Source organism: Athene noctua, chromosome 16 (genome assembly GCF_965140245.1).
Source record: "Athene noctua chromosome 16, bAthNoc1.hap1.1, whole genome shotgun sequence".
Taxonomy (NCBI): Eukaryota; Metazoa; Chordata; class Aves; order Strigiformes; family Strigidae; genus Athene; species Athene noctua.
Window position 1 is genome coordinate 3554328 of NC_134052.1, and position 25194 is coordinate 3579521.

The 25194-nt window shown below is 37.8% G+C and overlaps 1 protein-coding gene across 1 annotated transcript in view; it reads left to right on the forward strand.

Moving 5' to 3' along the window:
• Positions 1-25194, forward strand: part of PTPRT (protein tyrosine phosphatase receptor type T) — a 457248-nt gene that overhangs the window by 179133 nt on the left and 252921 nt on the right. Inside the window, exons 4-6 of the mRNA XM_074920627.1 lie at positions 1038-1119; positions 4312-4427; positions 6645-6819. Coding sequence (XP_074776728.1) covers positions 1038-1119; positions 4312-4427; positions 6645-6819 — 373 coding nt within the window. The remainder of the gene's footprint in view (positions 1-1037; positions 1120-4311; positions 4428-6644; positions 6820-25194) is intronic.

Genomic DNA, 25194 nt, shown 5'->3' on the forward strand with positions numbered 1-25194 from the left:
ACTTCCCCTCCACTGCCCTCCTTGAGGAGGTTGCAGACTGCTATGAGGGCACAGTCTACAACTCATGTCCTAATGTTCTTTAATTGATGGGCAAACTGCACGTATTTAGTACTACTTTCTCTTGAATTTTTAGTTAGCTTATACGGTAGTAGTTAACTTGCTTTTATTGATCTCTTTATCGTTTTTTTTTGGCTCCCCCCCCCCGATTTTCAGATAGCCTGTATAGTTTTAGTAACAGGATACTTTGTATTGGGGCAGTTTTCCAGGTAAAATCACAAAGCCATAGGGAAGAATTAGATTTTTGTTCATTTGTAATTGAGTATCTGCCTATTCAGACCTAGATTAGTGGAACACTTTCATAATTTAGATACATCAATAAAACAGAAAGTGCTAGTCGTGTACCATTAATGTAGAGAAATACTACATGTGGTTTTTAAGAATATTCATTCTCAGACCATGTCACTTCAATCCAGGGAAAGGCAGAAACAACTTTATTGTATCTGAGAGAATCTTATTTCAGCCCAGTAACTAGAATCCAGGGTCATCTCTTGCTTGTAATTTACTTTCTAATATTGCACTGGCATGCATGTCAAATCAAGGTTTTCTCGAGATGAATCCATGGAGGTTTATTGATTCAATAAGAGAATTTTCTCTCATGTGCAGCATTCTCCAACTTTCCAAGGCATGCTATAAGAAGAAGATGTCAGATGATTATCCACTTAATGTTCTTGGACTGGTGCTTAAAGTGAATATAGTTGCATATATACACAGGGTAATTTTTGCTCTTCCAAATGAAAGAAGCGCATAGTTTTGTCTAATCCTAATGAATGTTGCTCTATCTTTTTGTTTTCCCTGCCAAACAGATTTTCAATGTTTGGTGTGCATGTACATGCTGAATTGCCTTGGTATTCTTCATTATTAATGATGAAATGCCTTGAATGACTTAGACATTGGAATAAGAGCAGAATATGGTGACTGGCCAAATGACTAGTATAGCTATTCTTTTTAAGAAAACTTTTTCATATTTTCTATTTCAGGTGATATTTGAATCTGTCTCTTTGAAAGGACATCCAGGGTACATCGCTGTGGATGAAGTCAGAGTTCTTGCCCATCCATGCAGTGAGCACTCTTTTGTTTTTCTAACTGTATCAATGTGTTATATACCAGGCTTTACAGTGTAAAGGAGTGATTTACCCACTTTGGTCAGCACTAAAATGTCTTCTTATATCCCTCTGAAACACCTAAAGACAATCAGCCTTGCAAAATTACGTTTTCAAGTTGTGCAAAAGGCAAAACTGTGCTCATTCTATAGCTAGTGCCAGGACATCTGTGGGAATCTCTCTTCCTCTTGTTACAAGAACATAAAACTGATTGTTTATTCTGAACCATATTGCTGTAGAAAACAATTTTAAAAGCTTCTGATAATATCCTGTGTGGTTAACTTAAGAAAAGAAGAATCAAACAAATTGTTTCATTATTTCCTTGGTAAAGGACATATCCCAGAGGTGCCTGCCTCTCAACAAATGTTAAACCCACTCAGCACCCCTGTAAAGATATTAAAAAATAAATCTCATTCAGACAATACAGTTGCACAGGAGTAGATTCAGGTTCATTATGCTGTTCAAAAATATTAGCACCCATTTCTTCTATTGCAGCCATAATAATAAGCTTAGGGTTTGGGTTTTTTTTCTATTTAAAGAAACCTTGAGCCTCAATCTTTGAGTCTGAACTTGTTTGGTTTCTTTACACATCTTTGGTGGGCTTGAGGACCTTGTGTGTCTATATTGTGTATGTAGTATACAGTTTCTTCTAAAGATATTTTTTTTAACAGCCCGTCTCACTAGTTCACAGTTTTAGTAAGTCATTGACACCTGCTCACAAAAAAACCCATGGATCATATCAGTGGAGCAAAATCAATGGGTTTTCTTGCAATACAGGGTTTCAAAGAATAGCTGCCATTCAGTGTGACAGACAGGGTTCTGCTCAAGTTTAACAGGACATTTCTGATAACTGCAGTATGGTTAATTGCTGTTTAACTAATTTATATTTGTATTTACCATGTGCTCATTGCTCAGGCCTTTGGGTGCATTTACTTCATTAAGAAATACTTACAATCTGTATTAACCAGATGTTGCTGATAACTGGCAGCATCCAGACAAATTCCCCAAATGGTCTGCGTGCGTTCCACAGCATGTTGGGTGATGACTGATCCCTTTACTGGGAAGGAGGCCAATGAACAAAGTATGGGGTAAAAGTTACAGGATTTAAAAAAAAGAGAGCTAGGATGCTGTTACACCCCTGTTTAATCAAGTACTTAAACTGATTTTAAATCCATTTCTCCAAATATATGCAGGTCACTCTTCAAATTTAAGCACATTCTTAGTGACTCAAAACTGAAATGATTCAGTTAAGTAGTCCATTTTGAATCAGTTTGCCAGCTGCAGTGTACAGAACTTATTACAAGCTGCAAGTTCTCTGCAGTCTTTGTAAATGCTTCTCCTCTCTGATTCCCCGTGTTGCTTTTGTTGTTCAGCAATGACAGCCACCAGGGTAAATGTCACCAGAGTGTGTTCCATTGACTTGTACAGGCTTTGCCCCCCATACTCGTTTTACAATTGTTATAACTCAAAATGCAGCGACCACGAAGCTCCTGATGACCCTGGAGGTTACTGAAATTATTGGTGTTATTTCTTCATTTCTGCTTTACCTTCATAGATGACAGTATAGCAGACAGACCTAAGTATCAGCAAAAAGGGAGTGAAATGCCCTAATGACATAGTAATGGAGAAAAAGAAATATCTTGCTGGTGTTGCCTCTTTTTTTTTTTTTTTTTTTTCTTGTCTTGTGAAGGAATGCACTGTGTATCAATTTACCTTGTGCTAAAAGCTCATTGACTACGTGTGCAGGAGCACTTGGAGGCATAGGAGAGCCCTGTGCTCTGGACACCGGGTAGACCTAGGCACCAGGAGTTTGGGGCTGGTGTGACTGCACTCACCCAGGCTGTGCAGCTTCGTAATTGGAGCTGGCCTCTATCTGCCCACCTTAGACTGCAGTCAGAAATTACTAGTATTAGCCTGCAAATATGTAGTACATTCTGACTGTCACCCAGAGTTCCAGTAAACTTTGATGCAAATTTCTGATCCCTAGAAAGTACGATGGTATGGAGTCACTGTCTTTCGGCAGCTATCAGCAAACTGAGCATGTGGTGAATGGGATATAGAAGCTAGATAAAAATATTTGACGTAGTGTATATGCATATATGCATGTGTTCCCTGTTTATGTGCCTATAGTACACAAATACTTACATGTCAAGCTTCATCCATACACAGATACAGATGCCCACATCCTTTTCAAGCTACTTGATTCTAGTAGAAAAAGGTGGTTTGGTATGTCATCTGGAGTTATGTATTTCGTTAGTGTCTAGTCACATGAGAAAATGTAAAGATAAAGTTGAAAAACTCTGACCTTTAGAATCTCATAAGGCTGTTCAGTGTGTCCTACTAAAAGTTTTCAAATGGTGCACAAACTTTCTTATGAAGGTCAGCAGGAACTAAGTTCATTTAGAAGTGTCAGACACACTACTATAATATTTTTTTATTTTCTCGTAAGTTAACTTACAGAGGTAAATGAGTCTGGTATTTAGTCAAAAAGATAATCCTCTGATCTAATTCCTTTGTGAACAAATGACGTGTCTTTTTTTTTATTGTCAGTGGCTTAATATTGAATTAATACTGAATTTAGTATCAGCAAAACACTGATATCAGTGATCTTAAACTAATACAGTGATACAATGCTGTCACTTGTATGAATATTTCATTTAATATCTGATTTGATATTAATGATACAATATTATTCTAAAGGCCTAGGATGTTTTTGATAGTCAATAAAATAAAAAGGAAAAAAAGACCCTTGTGAAAATTTGATTTGGGTCATTCCTTCTTGACAAGTTCAGAAGCATTTGATTGTTTTGATCTTTATAGAAATACAATTTTCTGAAGAAATTACTTGACTACTCTTTATAGCAAGCAGTAAGAAATTTTGCTGATGACCATGATGAACCTGTGTTGTGATTTGATCTGTGTTTTGAGATGTGCCAGCGCTCCGTATGGTCCCTTAGACCATCCTCAGTCAAATCGATCATCCACCTCACTCTGCTGTGAATAGTTAAATACTGAAGAACAGCTTTATTTTGCAAAATCCCCTTGTCAAGGGTAGGCCCTAATGCTTTGCTGAGTGTTTCTGTCTGTGTTGGTGTGGCATAGCCCATTACTGCCTTGCTCTACCCTTGCAATACTTTGCATCTTTTGTTAGGAAAAGCACCTCATTTCCTACGGCTTCAGAACGTGGAGGTTAATGTGGGACAGAACGCAACATTCCAGTGCATTGCTGGGGGGAAGTGGTCGCAGCATGACAAACTCTGGCTCCAGGTAATGTGCTTTTTTTCTTTTGTGGTGGTTTCTTTTTGCTGGTTTGGTTTTGGTTTGTTTATTTTCTCAAGTAAAACAAGTAGAAAAAGAAAGACTAGGATGGTGGTGCAAAATCTTTTCATCGAGATCCTTTAAGAACTGCCTTAAATTGCTTCTAGGTGACAGTTTAAGGTGACAGAGTATAGATTTGTGATAAAGAAGATGGAATAAATGGTCATTGACAGAAAAATTTTAGTTTCAAACAAATGCCCATGCACCTGTGAATACTCAGTCATAAAAAGACAGAACAAGTAGAACAGTTCTTTGCTTTCTGTTTTCTTATGCAATCTTCTTTCCTCTCACGATCCAAAACTGTCCTTAGCTCAGAATCAGTGACAGTATGTTAGGAAGGAAGTCTGCTCTGAAGTCTTCGATTACTACCTGGATGGTGAAAGCAGGAAAAACCAGTTTGTACGCACTGCTTTTCTTACTTCTCAATTTCCCTTGGCTGCCTTGAGAGCAGATTCTTCATTTAGTCACTCACTAAAAGACCAAAATACTCCCTCTCTCAGTGTCTGTATTTTCACTATACTGGTTGGACTTGAAACGCGGGGTTGTGCTTTTCAGGTGGGTATAGTAACAACCTTAAGAACTCATTATCAGTTCTAGACTTAGAAATGGAACATCTGTCAATCTGAAGATGTGGAGTGCATGTTTCCCAGTAAGGGACAAAATTATTTCTTCTGCCATTTGAAGTGCCCTGACATGTGGTCCCATCATTACCATGCACAGTACAGAGAGCTCTTCTAGAAGCTTTTAAAATAGTTGAGCTCTTCACTTCTTCTAAACTTCTGTGCCATTGAACACTTAACGTCCCAAATGAGTTAAGCATTGTCTTGCTATATGTACTGTGCATGTACACCAGGCTAGTGTAAACTTTCAGAATGCTTAAGCCAGTCAACAGTTTTTATTCTCAGTTTGGACTGATGTGACTGAGGACCTGACCACCCCATATTTGTAACATCTGAGGCAGAGAAGAATGGCCTTTATCATGGTTGCTATGGCATTCGAAGTCAAAAAACTGGCAGATTTTCTCAAACTTTTTTATTGACTTCAGACATTTTGATAAACTTTAAAAATAACCACTTCAAATAAGTTTGAATACTAGGGGAGGATTCAGTTTACCTAATCACAAAAATGAAAATTAGTACTGGGAAAAAAGATTGTGTTGGTGAGAGATGTAGTTAGCATGATTTTAAAATAACTTGACAGTCACTTTAATTGTACTCTTATCACAGCTGTTCTCATAAAAATTACATTTTAATCTGAAATTTATTAACCTATGGTGTATTTTTTGCATCCACTGAGATTTATTTTTGGCTTATTCTTGATCCTTTTTGAGTTATTTCAGTGAAATCTTTGCACAGATATGACTAGATGTGTGTAAAAACACTTCTCACCTGAAGCAGTATGAACCTTGTCTTGTGAGAAGCAGGGGTTTGGAAGGAAATAATTATTGTTGCTAGTGGAAACCTCTTTTCCATTCTCTAAAATTGAAACATTTAATGAAAATAGCCTTGGAAACACCCTCAAAACCTGATTACTGGAAATTGGCAAAACAGCAGTGTATTTTCCTTTGAAACTCCTAACAGAGTAGACAGCTCAGCAAGTTCAGGTGTTTATGTTGTGGAGAACTTTTATTTCTATTCATTATGTGTCCCTTTTCCAGTTGGGGAAATGTAGTCTGGCATTGGTAGAGAGGTTCATTGAGGAATGCTGGACGTATGAGGCTATCTGCTCATCCAACTAGTTTATTTAAATTGGTCCAGAATCAAAGTTTTACATCTGAAAATGCCAAATTTACAATATGTGTTTATTTGTAGCATTTTCCAAGGTGAAAAAAAGTCCATTCATTTGTACTATTTTCATATCCTAGCCAGGCCTCTATATATACTGTGTACGGTTGCATAGTCTGAACTGTCACTCTCCAGCCTTTTCAATACATGTACCACATTAGATGCCAAAACACATTTCAAAAATTAAATAGACATGAAAACTTAAATGTATGTGTAAGAATATTTAAGCCCTAGTTCATACACCCCTGTAAATTTTTCAGGGGTAATGGCTAGCAGTGTTCTCTTGCAAAATTGTGCTTGTATAAAATCTAACCTGGTGATGTGAACGTGAAGGTCTGAACAATGTTAAGAAGACTTACATTATTCTTGGCTGCCTTTACAGCAGTGGAATGGAAGGGACACAGCATTAATGGTCACTCGAGTGGTCAACCACAGACGTTTTTCTGCTACTGTCAGTGTAGCTGACACCTCTCAACGCAGTATCAGCAAGTACCGATGTGTCATTCGTTCAGATGGTGGATCTGGAGTTTCAAATTATGCAGAGTTAATAGTGAAAGGTAAGTTGCAGTAAACCAGCAGATTTATGCAAGGTATTTCCTCCAAGATGTCTGTGTATAAAAATTGACATTCTATGGAAACTTCTTTAATTCATACTAAATTTAAGTAAGAAAAAAGTGTAAAAGTGACATGAATTTCAATCATGTTCTTTGATTGAATCAAAACTTTGTCTGCATACAGCCCTCTTCATAAACTTTTGTAGTAATGCATGGTAGCTATGGATACTTTTACTGTAGTCAGCTAAACAGTTTGTCTGTCAGTCAGCTTCATCTACCTGCCTTTACAGGATTTTATCAGGCATCACTAATCTTGTGATGGAGCCTTGCATGTCAGAGGAGTTTTCTCAGCACTGCTGGGAGTAAATGAGGGGATTGATTCTGCTGATGTCCTGAAGTATAGGGTAGAAAAATCCAGCCCTGTTACTTACTGTGATTCAGGAACTGATACTGAGCCTGACACATGCAAGATCCCTCTCACTGCCTCTTAGGTGATGAGATGAAGGTGGCTAAGTTGCTCCTGGGACATTCTGTGTTTGGGGTAGGGGTGATGTGAGATGGGATGAGTTTGAAGTATGGGTCTGCCCATGGAGTTTAATGTCATTGATCTAAATGTTTCACTTTTCTGATAAAATGGAGGGCTGCTGTAGAAACGAGATCACTTTGTCCACTGTACTACTTCCTGCCAACTTTATCATTTGATCAGGATACTGATGCCTTTGCAATGCCTTGAATATTGAGTGTTGTGTGGTGCAGATACTCAGGCTACACAGATCATGAAGAGAATGCTCCTATTAGATGCCAAGTGCTTTTAATTCCCACTTGGTGAACTTGCATCTTGTTCAAATCCAGAGAAATTAATTCATGATTAAATGGAATTGAGTTGCCAGGAGTAGCATATCTAGTATTGTATCATAGCTAAATAGAGGGAAAGCAATCTTCCAGAGCAATGAAACATCAGAATATGCAAATCAGAATATGCTTGACACTTTCTTGTTCATCGATGTATGAAGGGAAAAAACAGAAAAATAAGTTATAAACATGAATTGTTGGATGTCCACCAAGGAGAGACATTGATAGATTCATTGCTGGATTACTGAGGCAGACACCTGGCTAGAAGTTTTAGGAGTAATGTTACGATGGGAAGGTACCCTCCTCTGCTTCTTCTTAAGGTTAAGTGGTTCATTTGAGGTTAGTTTGATGCAGCACTGTGACACACTGGGATTGCATGGATGAGTGCTTCCGAACAGCCTGACTAATTTTAGTGTGGATAATAGCAAATATATAATGCATGCACACAGGCTGAAATGAAAGCAAATTGGATTGTTTAATTCTGAAGAGATGTTTATTGAATTGCAGTAATGTACTCGGATATACATTAAATTAGTCTGTAATTGAAGTTTTGCTCAATTGATAGTCCTGCTCCTAAACCCCCTAAATCCAAGCTAATACCTTGCTTCTCATGTGCTTTCTCTTGATCAGCTGAACATAAAATCATAGGGGATTTCTTCAACAAAAGTTAAGGTTTGAAAGTGTACCCTGTGTATCTTATTAACGTAAAGATCTGCTCGCTTCCCTATGCAAAAATGTTTATTGTAGTATTGAGAAAGCCTAAATTACTTTTCTCAATATTGAATGATAATATTTGGTGCTTTGAAATACATGTGCTTTTTCTACACCGTAATTTGGAACAACAGATACCTATTTCAGCAATGGAAATGATCAATGAAATTAAACACACATAACCTCCTGCCACCCCCACCCCCTGCCAAGTCTTCCCCTTGTCTGTGTGGATGTCTTTAATAAGAACAGTGTATTATGGTAAAGCAATCACTGCAAATCTTGTACAAAAGATCGTGACTTCATTAGTTTCAAATTATTACAGTGTATTTAGTGGCAGGAGATACCTTTGTAGTACTGTGAAAATGCTTTTCTGTAGGCAGCTATTTGCTGTATATGCTAATACTTTTCTGTCTTCCGAGTTGGTTGCAAGGCTTGCATAAATGACAATACATTTATTCTTCTCTTTGCGCTCTAGAATCATAATAGTCAAAGCCAGAGAAACCTATCATTTCCATCTGTACACCTTACCATCCTTTGGTGCTCCAATGGAAATATTTCTCTGTTTCTTATTTCTCCCTATTTCTTATTTCTCTCTGTTGCACATATAGTAATTTAATACAATTTTGTACAGGGCAGTTTTCAAAAAACCCAGAGATTCTACATCTTGCTATACTGATCGCATATGAATAGAATGTTGCTTGTCTGTAATTTTCTTTAAAGTAAAAGCTACGTGGCAGTTACTTACATTCTGAATTAAATGTAAGTTTTGCTTGAGTAAAGATTGTTTAAGATACTGTGGAAATTGGCTGGAATCTTATTATTTAAGGTCTGTATTAATGTGTCCTTCCAGGACAACTGTTAGATTATGTAAGCTTGTGAATACCATTTTAAACTATCTCTGTGTGTATATGGATGTTTCTTTGCAATTGTTTTTCTTTCCTGATCCCTTTCAGATATTCTGGATGCCTAAATTAATTACTCAATACGTGGTGGGAATCCATGGAGAGCTGATAAAGAGAGTTCACGAGCCAATTTTTCTGAGATTTTTGCTCTCCAGGAAGTCCCTCAAAATTACTTTGATACTGCCTGATGGAAATTATTTTAAGGCTCATGGCATTTTCTTAGGGTCTGTTCTGCTACTACAGGGGTAGGAATACTCAACAGAGATCCTCTGCAGACCTCCAAGGGTATGTTCTAGTTCTCTTCAGTTTTGTCTTGGTTGATTTTCAGTGTTCAGTTAGTCAGCAGAGATGAAAAACATTCTGTCTCTTAACTGAGTGACTTTCTGTCATCCTTCTGATATTTGGGACAGCTTGTCTTTTATCAGGCACTCTTTTCTTGAGGTTTTTAGATGTGAGAAGCTGATACCTTCAGTGACACCAGAGAGACAGTGGTTTCTTTTTTAGAGTTGTTTACTGTGTTTTCTCTAGGTCTTTTCTGGTATGATGCTTGTCACTGTATTTTCAATGTCTGTTATTAACTCACCAGCTACTCAGTGGAAACTGCTCTAGTGATCTGAGTGCTCTCCTAATAAGTAGACACTGGAATTTTTTTTTTTTAAAAAAAAGAAAAACATGAAACAAAACAGCATGTGCACAAATACCAAACAAAAACCCACAACCCCTGTCAGGTTATTAGAGTTGAGATACTCAAGTGTGAAAAGCATGCTAAATAATTAGACATTTAAATAAACCTATATATTTAAGCTTCTCCAGTATTAAATATAATGTGCAAATTTCAGATTCACAGTTATGAGGCAGACTCATCAAGGAAAGCCTCTACAGGTATTTTGACTATCTCTGTATTTATCATTGGAGCTGTGTCCAGAATAGTTTCAGTTAATTATTAAACAGCAGGAAGTGCTATTAGGAGGAAGAGCTTCCTAGAGCTTAAAAGTAGTAAGAAATAAAAACATCTCTGTTCTACAGCTGAGCCTGATCTTGGGCTGGAGCTGGCCCTAGAAATGTTGCATCAGGCCCTCCATATGTTTCCTTGAATAAAACAAGTGCAGTGTAGCTATGAAAGCCTATAATATGGCGTTACACATATACTCAAGTGTAGAGCTTGTTTGTCTTCAACGTAATTGTTTAGGACGCTCACAAACTTCATAGAAAGGGCTTACTAAGAGAGGTGGTGTATATGAAAAAGGTGCTTTAAAGTTTTGGCTGGTTAGTTGGTTGGTTTATTAAAATTGATTTTCATGCCTGGTGCATGGATAGTTCTATAACCCAGAATATTCTTGACAAATGTACTCATTAAAGCTAACATAATATCCCTGCCATCGTGGGGTCATAGAACCACTGTTTCCTTGGCGGTACTCAAGTCCCCATATTTCACTCAGGAGACTGGGGATGTTGATATGGAAAGTAGACACTACTGCAGTTATCCTCTTCTGCCATCAGGGTGGCTGGAACACTAAGTCCATTCCCTCCCTTGGAACCATTTATGAGATAAATTCAGCTGTGGTGTATGTGCGTTATAGATTTTACTGTTAAAAAAGTATTTTTTCTAGTATGCATTAATAAGTTCAGATAGGAATTTTTATGCCTTCCAGCTACTTATCAGACTCATCCAGATCGCAGAAGTTGCTGTGTAGATTTGAATTCGTTTGCCTCAGTATTGCACATTAATCAAGGTCCTTGAAGTTATCGCCTTGTGAACAGGAGAAAGTCTCTTGCTGACGCTACCAACAGTATCAGTAAAGCAGTGATAATGAGGGTTCCCCTCAGGCTGTGTGCTCTCTCTTTCTATATTTTTTCCAGTTTACACAAACAGATTCAGTCTGCAGAATTTACATGTACTGTACCATGAGAAGTTAGGTATAGATTTGATAAAGCATGTAATGATGATATTCTTCTGAACGCTACATCAGCACAGAATGGGTTTTGTGTGTGTGTGTGCATGGGAACCATTTATGAGGGTTACGCTGCCTGCGAAATTACTGAACAAGGGAGAATGGCTTCATGATTGTAGGGTGTCGGAAAAAGCCACTTACATTCTTTTATTTCTTTGCAGTCACAGTGGTGTGGGGAATGTAATACTCCCTTTCTTGGTGTTCGCATCTGGCTGGTAATTACTTGAACTTGTTGCTCTGTTTAATTGTCTAATTCAGTGTAGTCTAATAGTAGTTGCTTTAACTCAGTTTTAATCATTAGTGTGTGGTGAGAAAAAGGGAGGCAAAGACATTACAAACACTCATTCACTCTCACCAAGAGCTTTAACTCCACTTTCTCTTCTTTCAGTTCAACAATATCTTTCTGTGAGGTGGATGGGGAAGATATGAAGCCATTGTTTCATAGAAATCGACAGTTTGTATGAACCATATATGTTCTTTCAAAAGGAGACATTTGCTTCTCCTTCTGTTTAACCTCCAAAATAGAACTGGGAACCGAAGCCACTTCCTTGAGAACTGATTAATGTATACTTTATATACAGGATCCAGTTTTCAGAATTGCACCGAGTGCCACATGGACTCGCAGTCATGTTCCAGCACGTGCATGCCTTGTTTGTCATGTTTACATAAGTATATATTAGAGTATAATTTTACATAAATTAGAGTAAGCACATCCAGGAAGAAAACAAAGCTACAGCTGGGGTACAAAGAAATTTCATGAACTAATGGTGTATTGACAATTTGATCTATATTGTTTCCAACTTTTTGTATTTCTTTCTTCAGTAGCCTTTCTGTTTCTGTGTAAAATGAGCAGGGAGTACTGTCTTATACTTTATCCTGATTGTAGCCACTTGGGAAATTATAATGGCTTTCCTATTGCACCACAGCATTGAGTTTCAGGAATTTCTTGAAAGATTAATGGTGTGCATCATTTATGGGGTTTAGTTTGTTTTTCTTCTTGAGGCACATGTAAATCCAAGACTTCTGGTTTTGTTCTGACTGAAATTTTACTTGAGACTGGTAGAAAGTTAGGCATGGGATGAATTTCCTTGGACTTGTTTTTAATGTATAGATTTCTAAGTATGACGTTGCTGATGATGTATAAAGGTCTTGACTAAATAGAAGATATAAATGGAGAAATGTTAAGGAACAATCTTTTTGAAGCAGAGGGGACTCCAGTAAATATCCTTCATTTTTCCAAGGATGAAGAGCATTATGGAAAGCTGTTTCTTCCTTCCTTGTTTGTGGGATTGTCTCTAGCCTCCCTGATGAATCTTGCCTACCAGTTGTTGCTGTGGCGTGGTGAACAGACAGGTCATGTTGACTGCGGTTCTGCTGACTGAAGTCATGGGGGAAGTCCTCACCAGTCTTAGAGAAAGCTCTACATCTAGTAGTAGTGAGGAGATATCTCAGGGTTACTTTCTTCTCTCTCTCAGGACTCTAAGAAATAGCTTTTCCTTATATGAAACTGTGATTAACGTGGTAAAAGATTTGAATTTTTTTATTTATCTTTAATTACAGTTAGTTAAACTGAATAACTGTAAGATTCCCTGTGGGGAGAAGTGAGGGAGCTTTCTTGCTGCTTTGGTTAGTAACTGTCTTTCACTCTTAATCTAGGTCATGTTCCTTCTTGCCTCTGTTAAAGGGAACAGAGAAAATCTCCAAAGAACAGAAATAATGAAAGGGAAAGCATCACTGGGTGGTAGACCTTCCCCTTTCTCTAGACTCTCCCTGCTCTCCTTGACTTTTCAGTGATTTGCTCTTGTAGGGTAGACTTCTGTAGGAACAGGGATAAGCCTTGTTCTCTCATCTGTGGTTCTGAGATGCCTTATCCCATCAGATAATATAAAGGAGAGAATGGTCATCAAAGTCTAAATAAGCTGTCTTGTCAGAGCATCCTCAATCCTAAAATATTTAAAATGTTTCAATAACTTATGTTAAGTGTTGGTCTTCAGATAAAAGATATGATCCAAAAATTAGTGGAAATAGAATGTTATTTGCTGGTGTGTATTCCAGTAAACCATACCTACCTGTTAACTTCCTATTTTAGAGAAAGCTCCCAACAAACAGTGCAGCTCCTGGAAGAAGGGATGCTGGCAAAACACAGGTGAATGCATTTCAGCCTATGTAGGATTAGACTTATGTTTGTAAAATATGGACAAGGTAATCTCACATACTTAATGCTGCCTTACATCTTGCAGAAAGATAGCAGTAATGTGACTTCCCAGTATATTTCTGCTGGGTGTAAGGAGTGTTAAGTTCTTGTGTTTTCAAGCTGGAGTCTTCCATTGGGCTCTGGTATCCATTTGTCAGTCTACCGAGTCTTGCAGCTACCCACTGCTCATTTGCTTATTTTTAAGAGGGAGGAATAGCAGTTACTTGACCAATATTACTTCTCCCCGTTAGCTTTCTAACATCCTTGCCAAGTGTAGTCTAAGTACAGAATTGAGTTTATATCACTTTTTCTCCAACCTATGCTGCTGTTTCTAGTAGGGTGTTTTCCTGACAGATTATCCCTGTGGTTTATGTTCTGTATTCAGAAGTCTCAGCCTTTTCAGTTTCTAGTTAAAATTATCAAAAAGGTTTAAAGCAACTGCAAAGAAATTCAAGACTATTGATGCTCAAAAGAGAGCATCAAATGCCAAGGATGTATCCTGAATGCTTTTGCTAACTGGAAACTTCTTTTCAGTGGATAGGTTGGTAACTCACACTGGATGTGTGCCATTGTCTGGCAGCTTTTCATTGGTTTCTGTTTCTTCTTAATGTACAAATTTTCATGCAAGTTGATTGCTATTGATGCTCATGTGACACTACAATTAAAAATTGCACTGTTTTTTGCTTATGCCTTAGCTAAAAAATTTAGCAGAAAAGATGAGTCACATTCATTGTTAACTCTCTTCTCATCTTTCTTCTGCCTGCTTAATTATAGGGAAGTTATTAATGGGCTCCTCTTGGAAAATAGAATCTAAAGCTGTTCTTAATTTACCCACCCTGTGGTTACAATCCTGTTAAATGCTTTTAATTCAAGAGAAGTCCCTTGAAGTATCATCTGTCACCATACTTGGATGTTGGGGAAGAGTCTGGTGTGATTTAGGCATACTTGGACACTTGTGAAATATAATTGGTGAGTATGAGCTGTTATCTCGGCAGAAAAGATATCCTTTTTGCATCAAAATATTACTTCTGTTGCAGTGGGAAAAAAATAAAAAAAAAACAACCTAAAAAGTAGTGCTTTACTTAATATGGAATGCAGGCAAGGATGCATCAGATTTCTTAGAATGAAAGGATGATAATTAATGTGAGATTCTTTAAGAATTAATTGGCAAAACAAAGAGTGTATTTACAATACAGGGAGACCTATAGATCCCATCTGTATAGGAGAAGCAAATTAATTTCCATTGAAGGGAGCAGACTGTTTCTGTAGGTGCAAATGCCTCAGACCAATGTGATTATTGGAACTTTAAAAAACTTTGCAGCACTAAACACAGTGTAAAGAAGCATAGTTACTGATATATTTCAGAAACCCAGTAGTTACTGCAGCTAATAGGCTTTCTGCAAAGGTACTATATTTGTTGTAGGAGGACTGAACTAAGAAGTTAAAAAACACCTGTGGAAGGGACACTGCCTTTCCTGAACAAGGTGCTAATGAATCCCCCAGCCTTGATTTAATCTTTACTCTCTGTTGACAGCTTCTGTGAATCTGCTTAGGGCATGGTTGGGTTTCTTAGGATGTGTGAAATGTCTGCCTAGCTTCTATTTTTTTTTTTTTTTAAATGCAGAGGAAGATACAGAACAGTTAAAAGCAATATGGTGGTTCCTTACCTTGATTTATTTTACTTACCTTTTTTTACCATTGTACATCTTGAACCATCTGTGTGTTGAGGTCTAACCCTTCCTTAAACAATCTCTCCTCATGTGCATACTCAGCCTTCTTACAAGGCTTCCAGGACTGCGTTATACGCACCCTTCTACCTCCTTTTCTTTTAGCATACCACTCACTACAGGTGCGGCAGCTGATCTACTGTATGGGCAGTTGTTAAACTAACCTGCTGGGTTTGGAGGTTGGCGTTTACCAGCTGAAGCTCTAATCCTAAAGTAAAGAAAGTTGTGGAGGAAAGCATGATAGACCTTTGTAAACACTGAATGGTTGAGTTCAGAGCTAAGGATATTAGGATTATGGCAGCTCCAGAATCTTTTTAGCTTCAGAGCTAGGAGATGACAAAAAAGTCTTTTAAAGTCTGTCGGGGTGCTGAATAGAGACCATTCAGCAAGCTTGTGTTAGGTATTCGGGTGAATGGGATTTTTAAAGTTTGTATAACATTTACCTCTGAATGATGGAGCTGAATGGCTTTGCCTTCCAAGCCAGTATAACTGAACTCCGGGGAGAAGCTGGGTGTTGGTTATGTTTGTGTTTGGCCTATCTGAAGGAAGAGATTAAAGAGCATGTTTCTGTGTTAAGGAAAGAATAATCACTTTGAAGTTAGTTCCCCACTCAACTGTGAGATTATTTGAGAAAGAAAATAACCAAAATTGCAGTTTTGAATTGAGACTTTACAGTCTTTCTTCTCCTTCTCTACCCAATTAAACAATGCTTCATGTTTCTGAGCTAGTAATTTCCCAGCATCCCTTCTAGCTGTAAAACGATGAAATACACTTCTCATAGAATCACCATCCTAAAATCTGTTGTGCTGGTTTTTAGCTTTGATCTGATATGTTAATCTTCTGCCATGTTAAATACCAACACTTGTTCCCCTCTTTTACTGGTGCTGAGACACAGGTTCAGATCACATCATCACTGTTATCCCTGTCCAGCTGTGACTTTTAAAGAATTTTTTAGATCTAAGAGCAGAAACCTGCTGAGCAGCAGTTAAATAGGATGAGGATTACAGCAAGCCCTGCAACTATTTTAATAATTAGCCTATGAATTTGGGAAGAAAAAAACCCCATAATACTATGTTCCCTAGCTCTCTGCTGTCCATAATGCCTGCTGAATGCTAGGAATTCAAGGTAAACCTTGCAAAAATGCAGGCTTGGCTTGTTCATAGACGACCTCTCCTAGTGTTGCTGATTTTTCTAACTTTCCTTTTATTATGAGTTTCAGCTGCAGCATTGTGCTCAGCTATACTACACAAATATGTAAAACCCCCTCTCTGAAGAAGTTATTCTAGTTCGTTCTTTTTTTAACCAGATTTGTCTTCAGTGCATCTCTTCCCTCTCTTTCTGTCTCAGCAGGAAACTTTCCATCAGTGCTTGTTTCTATGTGAGAAGATTCAAATAGCTGCAAGACTTAGGCTGTCTCTCTTTGGATCCTATAAATCAGCCTTTGCATATGCTTTACTGTCCTATTTATTAGCCTGCAGCTAATACAGAATTACATGACAGACTACAACTGACAAACTGTTCCCTCAGCAGGATACAGACACAAATTAAAATGGAAAAGGTTTGGATTACTGACTTCCTTAATTTTCTCTTTTATTTTTCTAAATATTATGGCAAATCCTTCTTTTGTTGCTGCTGCTGCTTATGAGTTTTTGACTGACCCTTCTGAACACTGCTGACCATATCATACTGCCTTTTAATCAGCAGTATGGTATTATCCAGTCTTCTAAGTTAGGTTGCTCACTAAATAGTGATTTGTCAGTATTTTCCATGATTTTGAGGTTGAAACTCTAAATATAAGCCTTTATGTGCTTGTTCTTTTACCACCTCCCTTTTACTTAACCTTACCTCTTTTACATACCTTTGCCCTACTTGATGAGTCTTGCAAATCATTTACTTCTGTTTGCCTTGTGTCAAGAATATGGTACTTTAGGGACGACCTAAAAATTCCTTAGAGAATTTTGGTACATTGGTTTTATTGCCTATTGGTTAGGCTGTTCTGAGCATGCAGAAATATCTTAGCTTGTGGGAAATTCTATGGTTATTGTTGCAGTCACACACCCATATGCTCTTGAGAACTGAAGTCTTGTAGTGGACAAGCATTTTGTATCAATTTCTATATATATCTAACTATGAGAAGTCCTAAGTGTAATACTTTTTCAGTAATTTCTTTTTCAAGATTTGAAATGGGGGATGTTCACTTGACGCCAATATTAGATTAGCTGTTCAGAACTTGGAGAGCATGAGTCTTGACTTTGTAAAATGACCCCTGACAATTGAGCGTGCTGTTTATTTTCTATTGCCTAGAAAGGGCAGGACTACATTAAAAGCTGTATGGATCAGGGGACACATGCTGAAGGCACACAAGGCTTAACTCTGATGTCTAGAATTGAATTGCACACTGACAGCAACTAGGAAAAACACATTCTTTGTCTCCAAGATACAACCTTTTCACCATATGTGTGGTCCTCTCCATAGTTCTGCCAATTGGATATAATTTAGCATTGGTTAACACTGCGTTTAGTCAAGGAATCTGAAGAAACTCATTCTGTTATAGAATTATCCTAAAATTCACCATAATACCTTTTTATGGCATTTTACTGGAATCGCAGTACTGTTACAGTCTTTGCAGTAGGATTATTGGTACTTCCTGAGCAAAAAGGAAATTTTAATACTCTTTGTTAAAGCTGGGATAGTTTCAGTAGGAATTAGACTATTCTGTCTTCCAAGATTTACTTTCAAAATAGAGGATCTGAATTTTCTGCATGCCTCAGCCCCAGGTGTAGCAGTTCCATACTCATAAGGTAGTTTTATTGTTTTTCATATATCTCATTTCACTTATGGATGTAATGACAGAAAGAAAAAATGTTTAATCTAATTTGACCTTTTGGAATATGCAAGCCATAGAATTTACAAGTCGTTCTTGCATATGTATAAAGCAGAGTAGTTTCAAAAAGAGATTGATCATGATTAAAAGTTTTTAAATTACAGAAAATCTCAACAGCCTTAGGTAAGCTCTTTAAATACTTAATTATCTTCACTGCTTAGCATCTGTACTTTATTCCAGTCAAATGTTTCCAGTTTTTACATCTAACAGTCAGATTTGAAGTCCTTCTGCTAAATATAAAATAAATCTTGAAATATTGAATGTTTTATTGTTGTGTAGGAACTTGTATTGACCATGATCTTGGCTTTCCTTGGTTAACTTAGGTAAGTGTCTTAAGTATCTTTGCAAGGTCCCTTGTTCTGTTGAAGTGCTGTTATCAGTTCTGGGGAAAGTATCTCAAACTGGATTTTCACATATGTTTGAGAAACATCCTCTTTTGTTTCCACAGCGAACACTTTTGCTTACCACGCTTGTTCTCTTTCTTGCTAAGGAATGGGAAACTTTAAGCATGTGAATTACACACACCCCCCACACCCACACCCCAGTTCTAACCCAAGCCTCTTCGGCAATGACAAAGAACTATAAACGTGTACTGCATGCTTAAGAAAAAACACTTTTTCCACACAGAATGTTTCTGATTGTTTCATGTGTCAGGAGATCGTCATTGCCTACATGATGGACTTCTGGACTTAATATAGTAACAAATAATAAATGTATTAAGATGTTTCAAGGAATGGCTAAAGATGACTTGACAAAAGTTGCTGGTTTTCAGTTCAGGTGTGGTGAAACTTAAGTTGTTTTTTTTTAATCAGTCAGCCTTTTGGTGTCAGTCACAAAAAGAAAAAAGGAATGTCTTGAGCCCCCCCAAGGCATTTCTGTGTCACAGAAAAGCTTTTATTATTGGGACATGCAAGTATCATTGTATGTTCACTTGCACCAAATTTCTAACACTGCCTGCATACCATGAGGGCTGACCTTGTTCTGTGGTATCAAGATGTGTTCCCTGGCATGTTAGATTTTGGATGTTTTGAGGGAATATGGGGGCTCTTGCACACCCACGGTCCCTAGCCTTTGGATCCATGCGTGAGTGCCTCGGGAACCTTGTGCTGTTTATCAGCATTGAACTGGCTAGCAAAAATGTGAGCAAAAGGGTAAATGAAGTGATGTTGTCTGTGGCCTTCTTGCTCTCACAGCTGTGAACTCTTGTCACTGTCATCTTTGTTTCTCAGCTCCATAGCATGTGCTATGAAGTTCAGTAATTCATCCAGGAGGTAAATTGTCTACATTTTTAGCTGGATTTTAGCAAACATTTTTCAGAATTCCTTGTGTTTCTTTCTGTATTTATGCAGTTTAATCCTGATAGAAATAAACCACAGAAAGTATGTTGTGAGCATTGGCAACCAGTCTGTCATCAGCAAATAGGTGAACTGGTAGTTTGGCCATCATGGAAAATGAAATGCGTATGCTTCTGGAATAAATGGGACTCAGATCTTGTTCAGTACTGGTTCTCCCACCCTTTTCCTTTTCTTTCAGGAGTATTGTGTGGTAGTTTCAATCTTCCCCAGTTTCTTGCAGGCTCTGGAATGCTTTCTGTGGAAATACCAAGACCTATCACCCATCATTACAGCTATCATAGTGAACAGCACACCATGCAGAGTATTGGAATTTCTAGCATTTATTATTGCCTCAAAATGCATTTTGTGAGAAAATAGAAAGAATTGATCTTTCTGTGTAATACTTCGGAGTCTCTCATAGGGAACGACCTAAATCAAGAAGTGTGTTTCGAGGCTGAGGTTTAAACTGAAAATAAGCAGATGTACAGCCCAGGAGAGATGAAAGATGGAAGGAGTGTTCTGATCCACAGGGTATTCTGAAACTCTGTGTATCATGAAATAAAAAAGATAAGTATTGAGTGGTAAAGAAAGATTCACCCAGTTTTCATATGACTTAACAGGTTAGCAGACACTTCTGGTGTGTCCACCTATTACATCCATGATACTAGATTACTGGGGGTGGTGATAATACTATTTGTCACACTTAATATGGGAAGTGAGGTGAGATTTTTAGCACAAATCCTGAAGTTTGCTTCAGCTACATTTGGGGTTATTTCAGGTGGGAAGGGTTCCCAGCCAGAGTAATACCTCCCTGGTTATCACAGATGTTGTAAGGAGGTCTGTGTTGACTGAATGGTCAGACTAATGGAGGAAAGGTTTTATGATAATGTTCATCTCTCCAAACCAATACAAGGGGTTGACTGAGCACAAACATGTAGGGAAATCTTAATTAAGGTTCACAGTAAGCTTGAAGGTCTTCAGTTGTCAACTGCTTAGGGTAACACTGTGATGTGCAGGATGGGCAGAATCTAGCCTTGGGTTAATATTGGAAAATTTTGGGTTTATATGGACACTTAAGATGCTGCTTGCTCACTATAGCAGTTAATCACTAGATTATATATTTTTTGTTTTTACATCTGAAACTTTCTGGTGCTTAGAAAAGGTTCTGTTTTTATCAATTAAGTTTTGGTTTTGCTGCTCAAATATCAGTAGGTTTGCAGCCTTAGCTATTTTTTTTTTACTTCAAGTTTGACTTGAAAATTTTGAATTAGTAGACCTACAACCTGACCTTGAAGTGAGGCATTTTTCTGTAGGTTACAATGCTACTTCTGCTGTGAGTTGAGATAGAGCCTCCCTAGTCATTATAGCTAGAAGATAGTTAAATGGAGTGAAACTGGGGGGGGGGGGGGGGGGGGGGGGGAGAACTGAACAGATGTATTTACTTGAAAAGTACAACTTAGTGCTCACTACCCAAGCTGGCATATGAATTGGCATATGCACAGCGTGGAATGTCTGTGACCTCTAAAGGCATGCAAAACACTCCAGAATATTTTAATGTGAGGTATTCATATGATTTGCTTAACTCTACAAAGTTTTAAGAAGCCTTGGTACCATCTTTACTCCGTGGCAGCTGAACTTTCTTAAGAGCCTGCATCTTACTCCGGGGCCTTTTGGGGTGAGGGTTGTTCCTGAGTTTTGGCAGAGGATTGTATCTCCACTTCAAAAGCACTGCAGCAGTAATGAATGGCAGGCATGGATCAGATTTCTCTGAGATGTCAGCAGGAAAAAATAAATAATGTAGAGGCAAGTGCATCAGCAGTGGACTTGCTACTTACCTGAGTAAGGGCTTCTGCAATGAGACTGCCAGGAACTACAGGAAAACAAATTCTCTGACGCTAAGTATGATCTGAAGATCACATGAGAGCAGGAAGAAATAGCCTTCTGAAGTTCAGTGCCATGCAGTTGGTGAAGTTCTCTAGATGCAAATTAGTTCATGTGTCTTGTTTACACTAAATTAGCAACCTCTGATATTTACTGCATTCACTGGTATATGTTGTACTACCTGCTTGAAAAAAAAAGAAATTAAAAAGGATGTTTCTGTTCTGTGTAAAGCCATTGTACATCTTTGTGCCAATTCTTACATTTTTGCCCCCGTTACTTTTCTTTCTCATTAACTGCTCTCTAGGGCAGCAGTTCAAGTGACAGGCCATAATATTATCCACTCATCAACATGTCTGTCCACATCAAAATGTTTTGCTGCAGGTGAGGTGATAATTTTCCTTACATCAATCAAAATTTTGTCAATAAGATCAGACAAATGGCCCTCTAGTTTCTGCAACATGTATTTATCCTGTTTTGAATTTGAACAAAGGAAAATATAGTGGGGAATTCTGGTAGAAGTGAATGGAGAAAATAACTAATAATTGTCTAGGAAAACATTTGAGTTACTAGGGTTACTCCAAAATAATAGAGGTTTATTTACAATTACAACAGTGCAGTTCCTTCTGTGGGGGGACTGCACTGTTGATACCCATTGCTTTATATGTGTTTTTGTACAAAGCAAAAGAGGAAAGCCAGTTTATTTCAAAGCAAGTAATGAGAATATCATATGCAAAATGTTGTTTGTTTTAGTTTTGTTTCTCCATTAAACCAGAATTGCTTGAGCATTGCTAAGCAGAATTTGGTGTCAGATACGTGCAAGTTACAGTCTGTAATGTGTTCTTTCTCTTACCATTTGGGTCTGTTGAACCAACTAATATTCCAGGCAGTCGTATCACAAATTGAGAGTAAAAAGAAGTTCAGCTTGTTACTCGGTATGTGAGATACTGTGTTTATATCCATGGGGAGAAATGAGTCAACTTTTATGATCAAACTATGATTCAGAAGTGTTTTGTGACAAAATGAATTTGAGTAACAAAAAATCAAAACAAACCCCAAAACTCTATTAGTACAAAGCACGAAAGAGTCTAACTTGCAGCACAACCGTTGATTACCTCCGTGTGTTCTTATCCCATTGACTATTGCAGACTCCATCATGACTTGCTCATTTTATAAGTTCCTTTTAGGAAAAAATTCATCTATACCTGCCAAGTCCAGACTATGTGGTATACAGATTGATCCGTGGAGCGATATGCTTATAAAGGAACAGAACACTTAGCTCTTCTGCTGTTTTCTCTTCAGGTATTACCTACTGGTTATTCCAAAAATACATGTAATACTTAGAGATCTAGATAGTTTTTTGTTCGCTTGCTTTTAACTGTATTTTTTTTGATACTTGACATTCCCTGTCTGGCCGGTGTAGTAGCTCTGACTATCACTCAAAAATTGCTTCAGTGTCACAGCAGTGTATGTACTGCACATCAAGAACCTCCTGTGCTTTAAGACTCCTTAAAGCAAAAAGTCATTCTACATGCACAGTAGAGAATCAAATTGTGTATTTGCTAAACCTTTGTAAATAGATGGTGACAGGAGGCAAACTAAAAGACAGTAATTCTGGTGGTGTTTGTAATTCTTGGAAGCTTTTGAACAGAAAAATGGTTGTTGGTTGACAATACATGGCATCCAGTCTGCCAGAGCTGAGTACCTAAACATGAACAGACCAGATCTTCCTTCCTCTTGAGATCTTCAAAGGCATCTGCTTTTCTCAGTTAACTGTATAAATGACTGAGGCACTTGCTCTCTGAGGCCATTTCATTAGACCACTAAAATGAATGCTCAAAATAGCTGTGCTAGATATCACTTAATGTGAATATTATTTTTTATTATTTCTAAAGTGGCTGTAGCTGTACGCCACAGTAAGTTTAAACCAGCCTGTGTAGTTAGGACAGTGGAGTACCAGCATAGGTACAAATCTTGCTGTGCACTATCTCACATGTGTGAAAACTGCACATCTAAGACTGTATTTGTCAACATTTGTGAAAAACTGAACTCAGGGAACTTAACGTGATATCCAACTAAATGACTGTGATTGGCGCCCTGAGGCTAATGGCATAAAATGTGGCAGTGCATTAGGATCAGTTACCTGAAATAATACCTCAAACAATTTATATGTTAAATGAATTGTCACGTATCTTGGTAGGGTCTGCAGCCTGCTTTTCATTATGGATGTTATTATATTCCTGTCTAGAACCATCACTTGGAGAGAGGAAAAGAAGTCGTATTCACGAAAACCCCGCTGGGTTCAATTTTCAGGAAAATTAACAAATGCAAACTTAATTAGAGTAATAAAATCGTGAAGGATAGGGTGTGGTTAATATTGCATGAAACACACATCCAGGAAGAAAAGGAAAACAAAATTTTGTAAGGATGTGCATTTGTATCCTGACAAGTGTACTGCTCAAATCTGTGCATGTTGCTCTGTGATCCTAGAAGTTAATCCAGTGTAGCAAGTTTACATATCGACTTTTTGTTTGAATACACTGCTTAGGCACACACACACACACCACCACAACCCCTCAATAGTAGGAAAATTCACTTTTTCATTTAGTTACATGTAGTTAATTTTCACCGAGGGTTGTTTTTGAATGAGATCTGGATAGATGTCAGAGGACTTGATAGGAGCTTCTCAAATTTAGTTGACAGTGGTCAACTTCCACATCTGTGTGAGTATTGCCCTCTGTACAGGATTATATATTACATAATTACTTAAATTCACCCCCATCTTGCATTATTTTGCACGTCCATCAGAACCACAGAGCTTTCCATGTTACTTATCCTCCTACTGTATCTCTCCTCTCTTGCCCAATTCTTCCTGCTTCGCTTTGCTTTGATCCTGTTCTATATCCTGACCAGGACACAGGTCTCTAATCTGCATTCTGGAATAAATGGATGAGACTGGGAGCTGGGAGTCCTTGATGCCCTTAGGAAGGAATTACTCTGTTTGGATCTCTGTGTGGTCACACGATGAACTGTATGAGGGAAAAATAAGCTCCTGTCCTGTCCCCAGCCACAACTCATGTAAAAGTAAGCCACTATAGAATCAGTTCTGCTGCGCAGTTTCTGTGAAGTGGGAGAGCTAAAAGGAGAGGTTTTCTAGGTGAATGCTGCTGCTTGTTGAGACCATTGTATCATCAAGCCACGGGGTAATACTACAGGGCTGAAAGAAAGTTTGAATTCTCCAGCATTTCCAAGTGAAAGGCAAGCAGACCATTAGCACAGTGCCTGGGATATCTTAAGTTCACCTCAGTTATGGCCAATTAGTGTTTTTCTTACTCAATTGAAAAAAGGGGTTTCAAATTTAGTCAACAAAAGCCTTTACTATTCTCTGAAGACAGCCTTAGGGAATGCTGGCTTTACACAGGTTAAAGCTAGTTCTTTTCTAAAACGGCAGGTTTGAGTGTTGTAACAAGGTTTATTTTAGTGCAAGACACTTTACAGTTGAATGGTTAAAAAGAAACTTGTTGAAAACAGCTTTTTCTTTGTGGATTTTTGGAGGAAGAGAAACTACAGTAAATACCACTGCCATCTGTTTCATATAGGAAATTTTGGGCTGTGAATGTCCTTGCAAAAGCTGAAAAGCCCATACAGATTTTTTTAGTAGTTAAAAATGAGTAATTTTAGAAATTTTGTTTAATTTTTCATTGATTTGATTGCATTGAACCAGATGTTGTTTTTTTCCCTAAGAGCCTGCACCAAATCAGTGTTTGTGTGTGGTACATGCTTTGAGAAAATACATGGCTAGCAAATTTTGGGAGCATGATCTAGAGATTTGAAGATGCAGTGTCTCACATTTCTGAACACTTAAGTATGGAAATAGCTGCAAACCTGCTACACTACCTATGATGAATGAGCTTATTTGTCCAAAGAGATTTTCTTTGTATAAT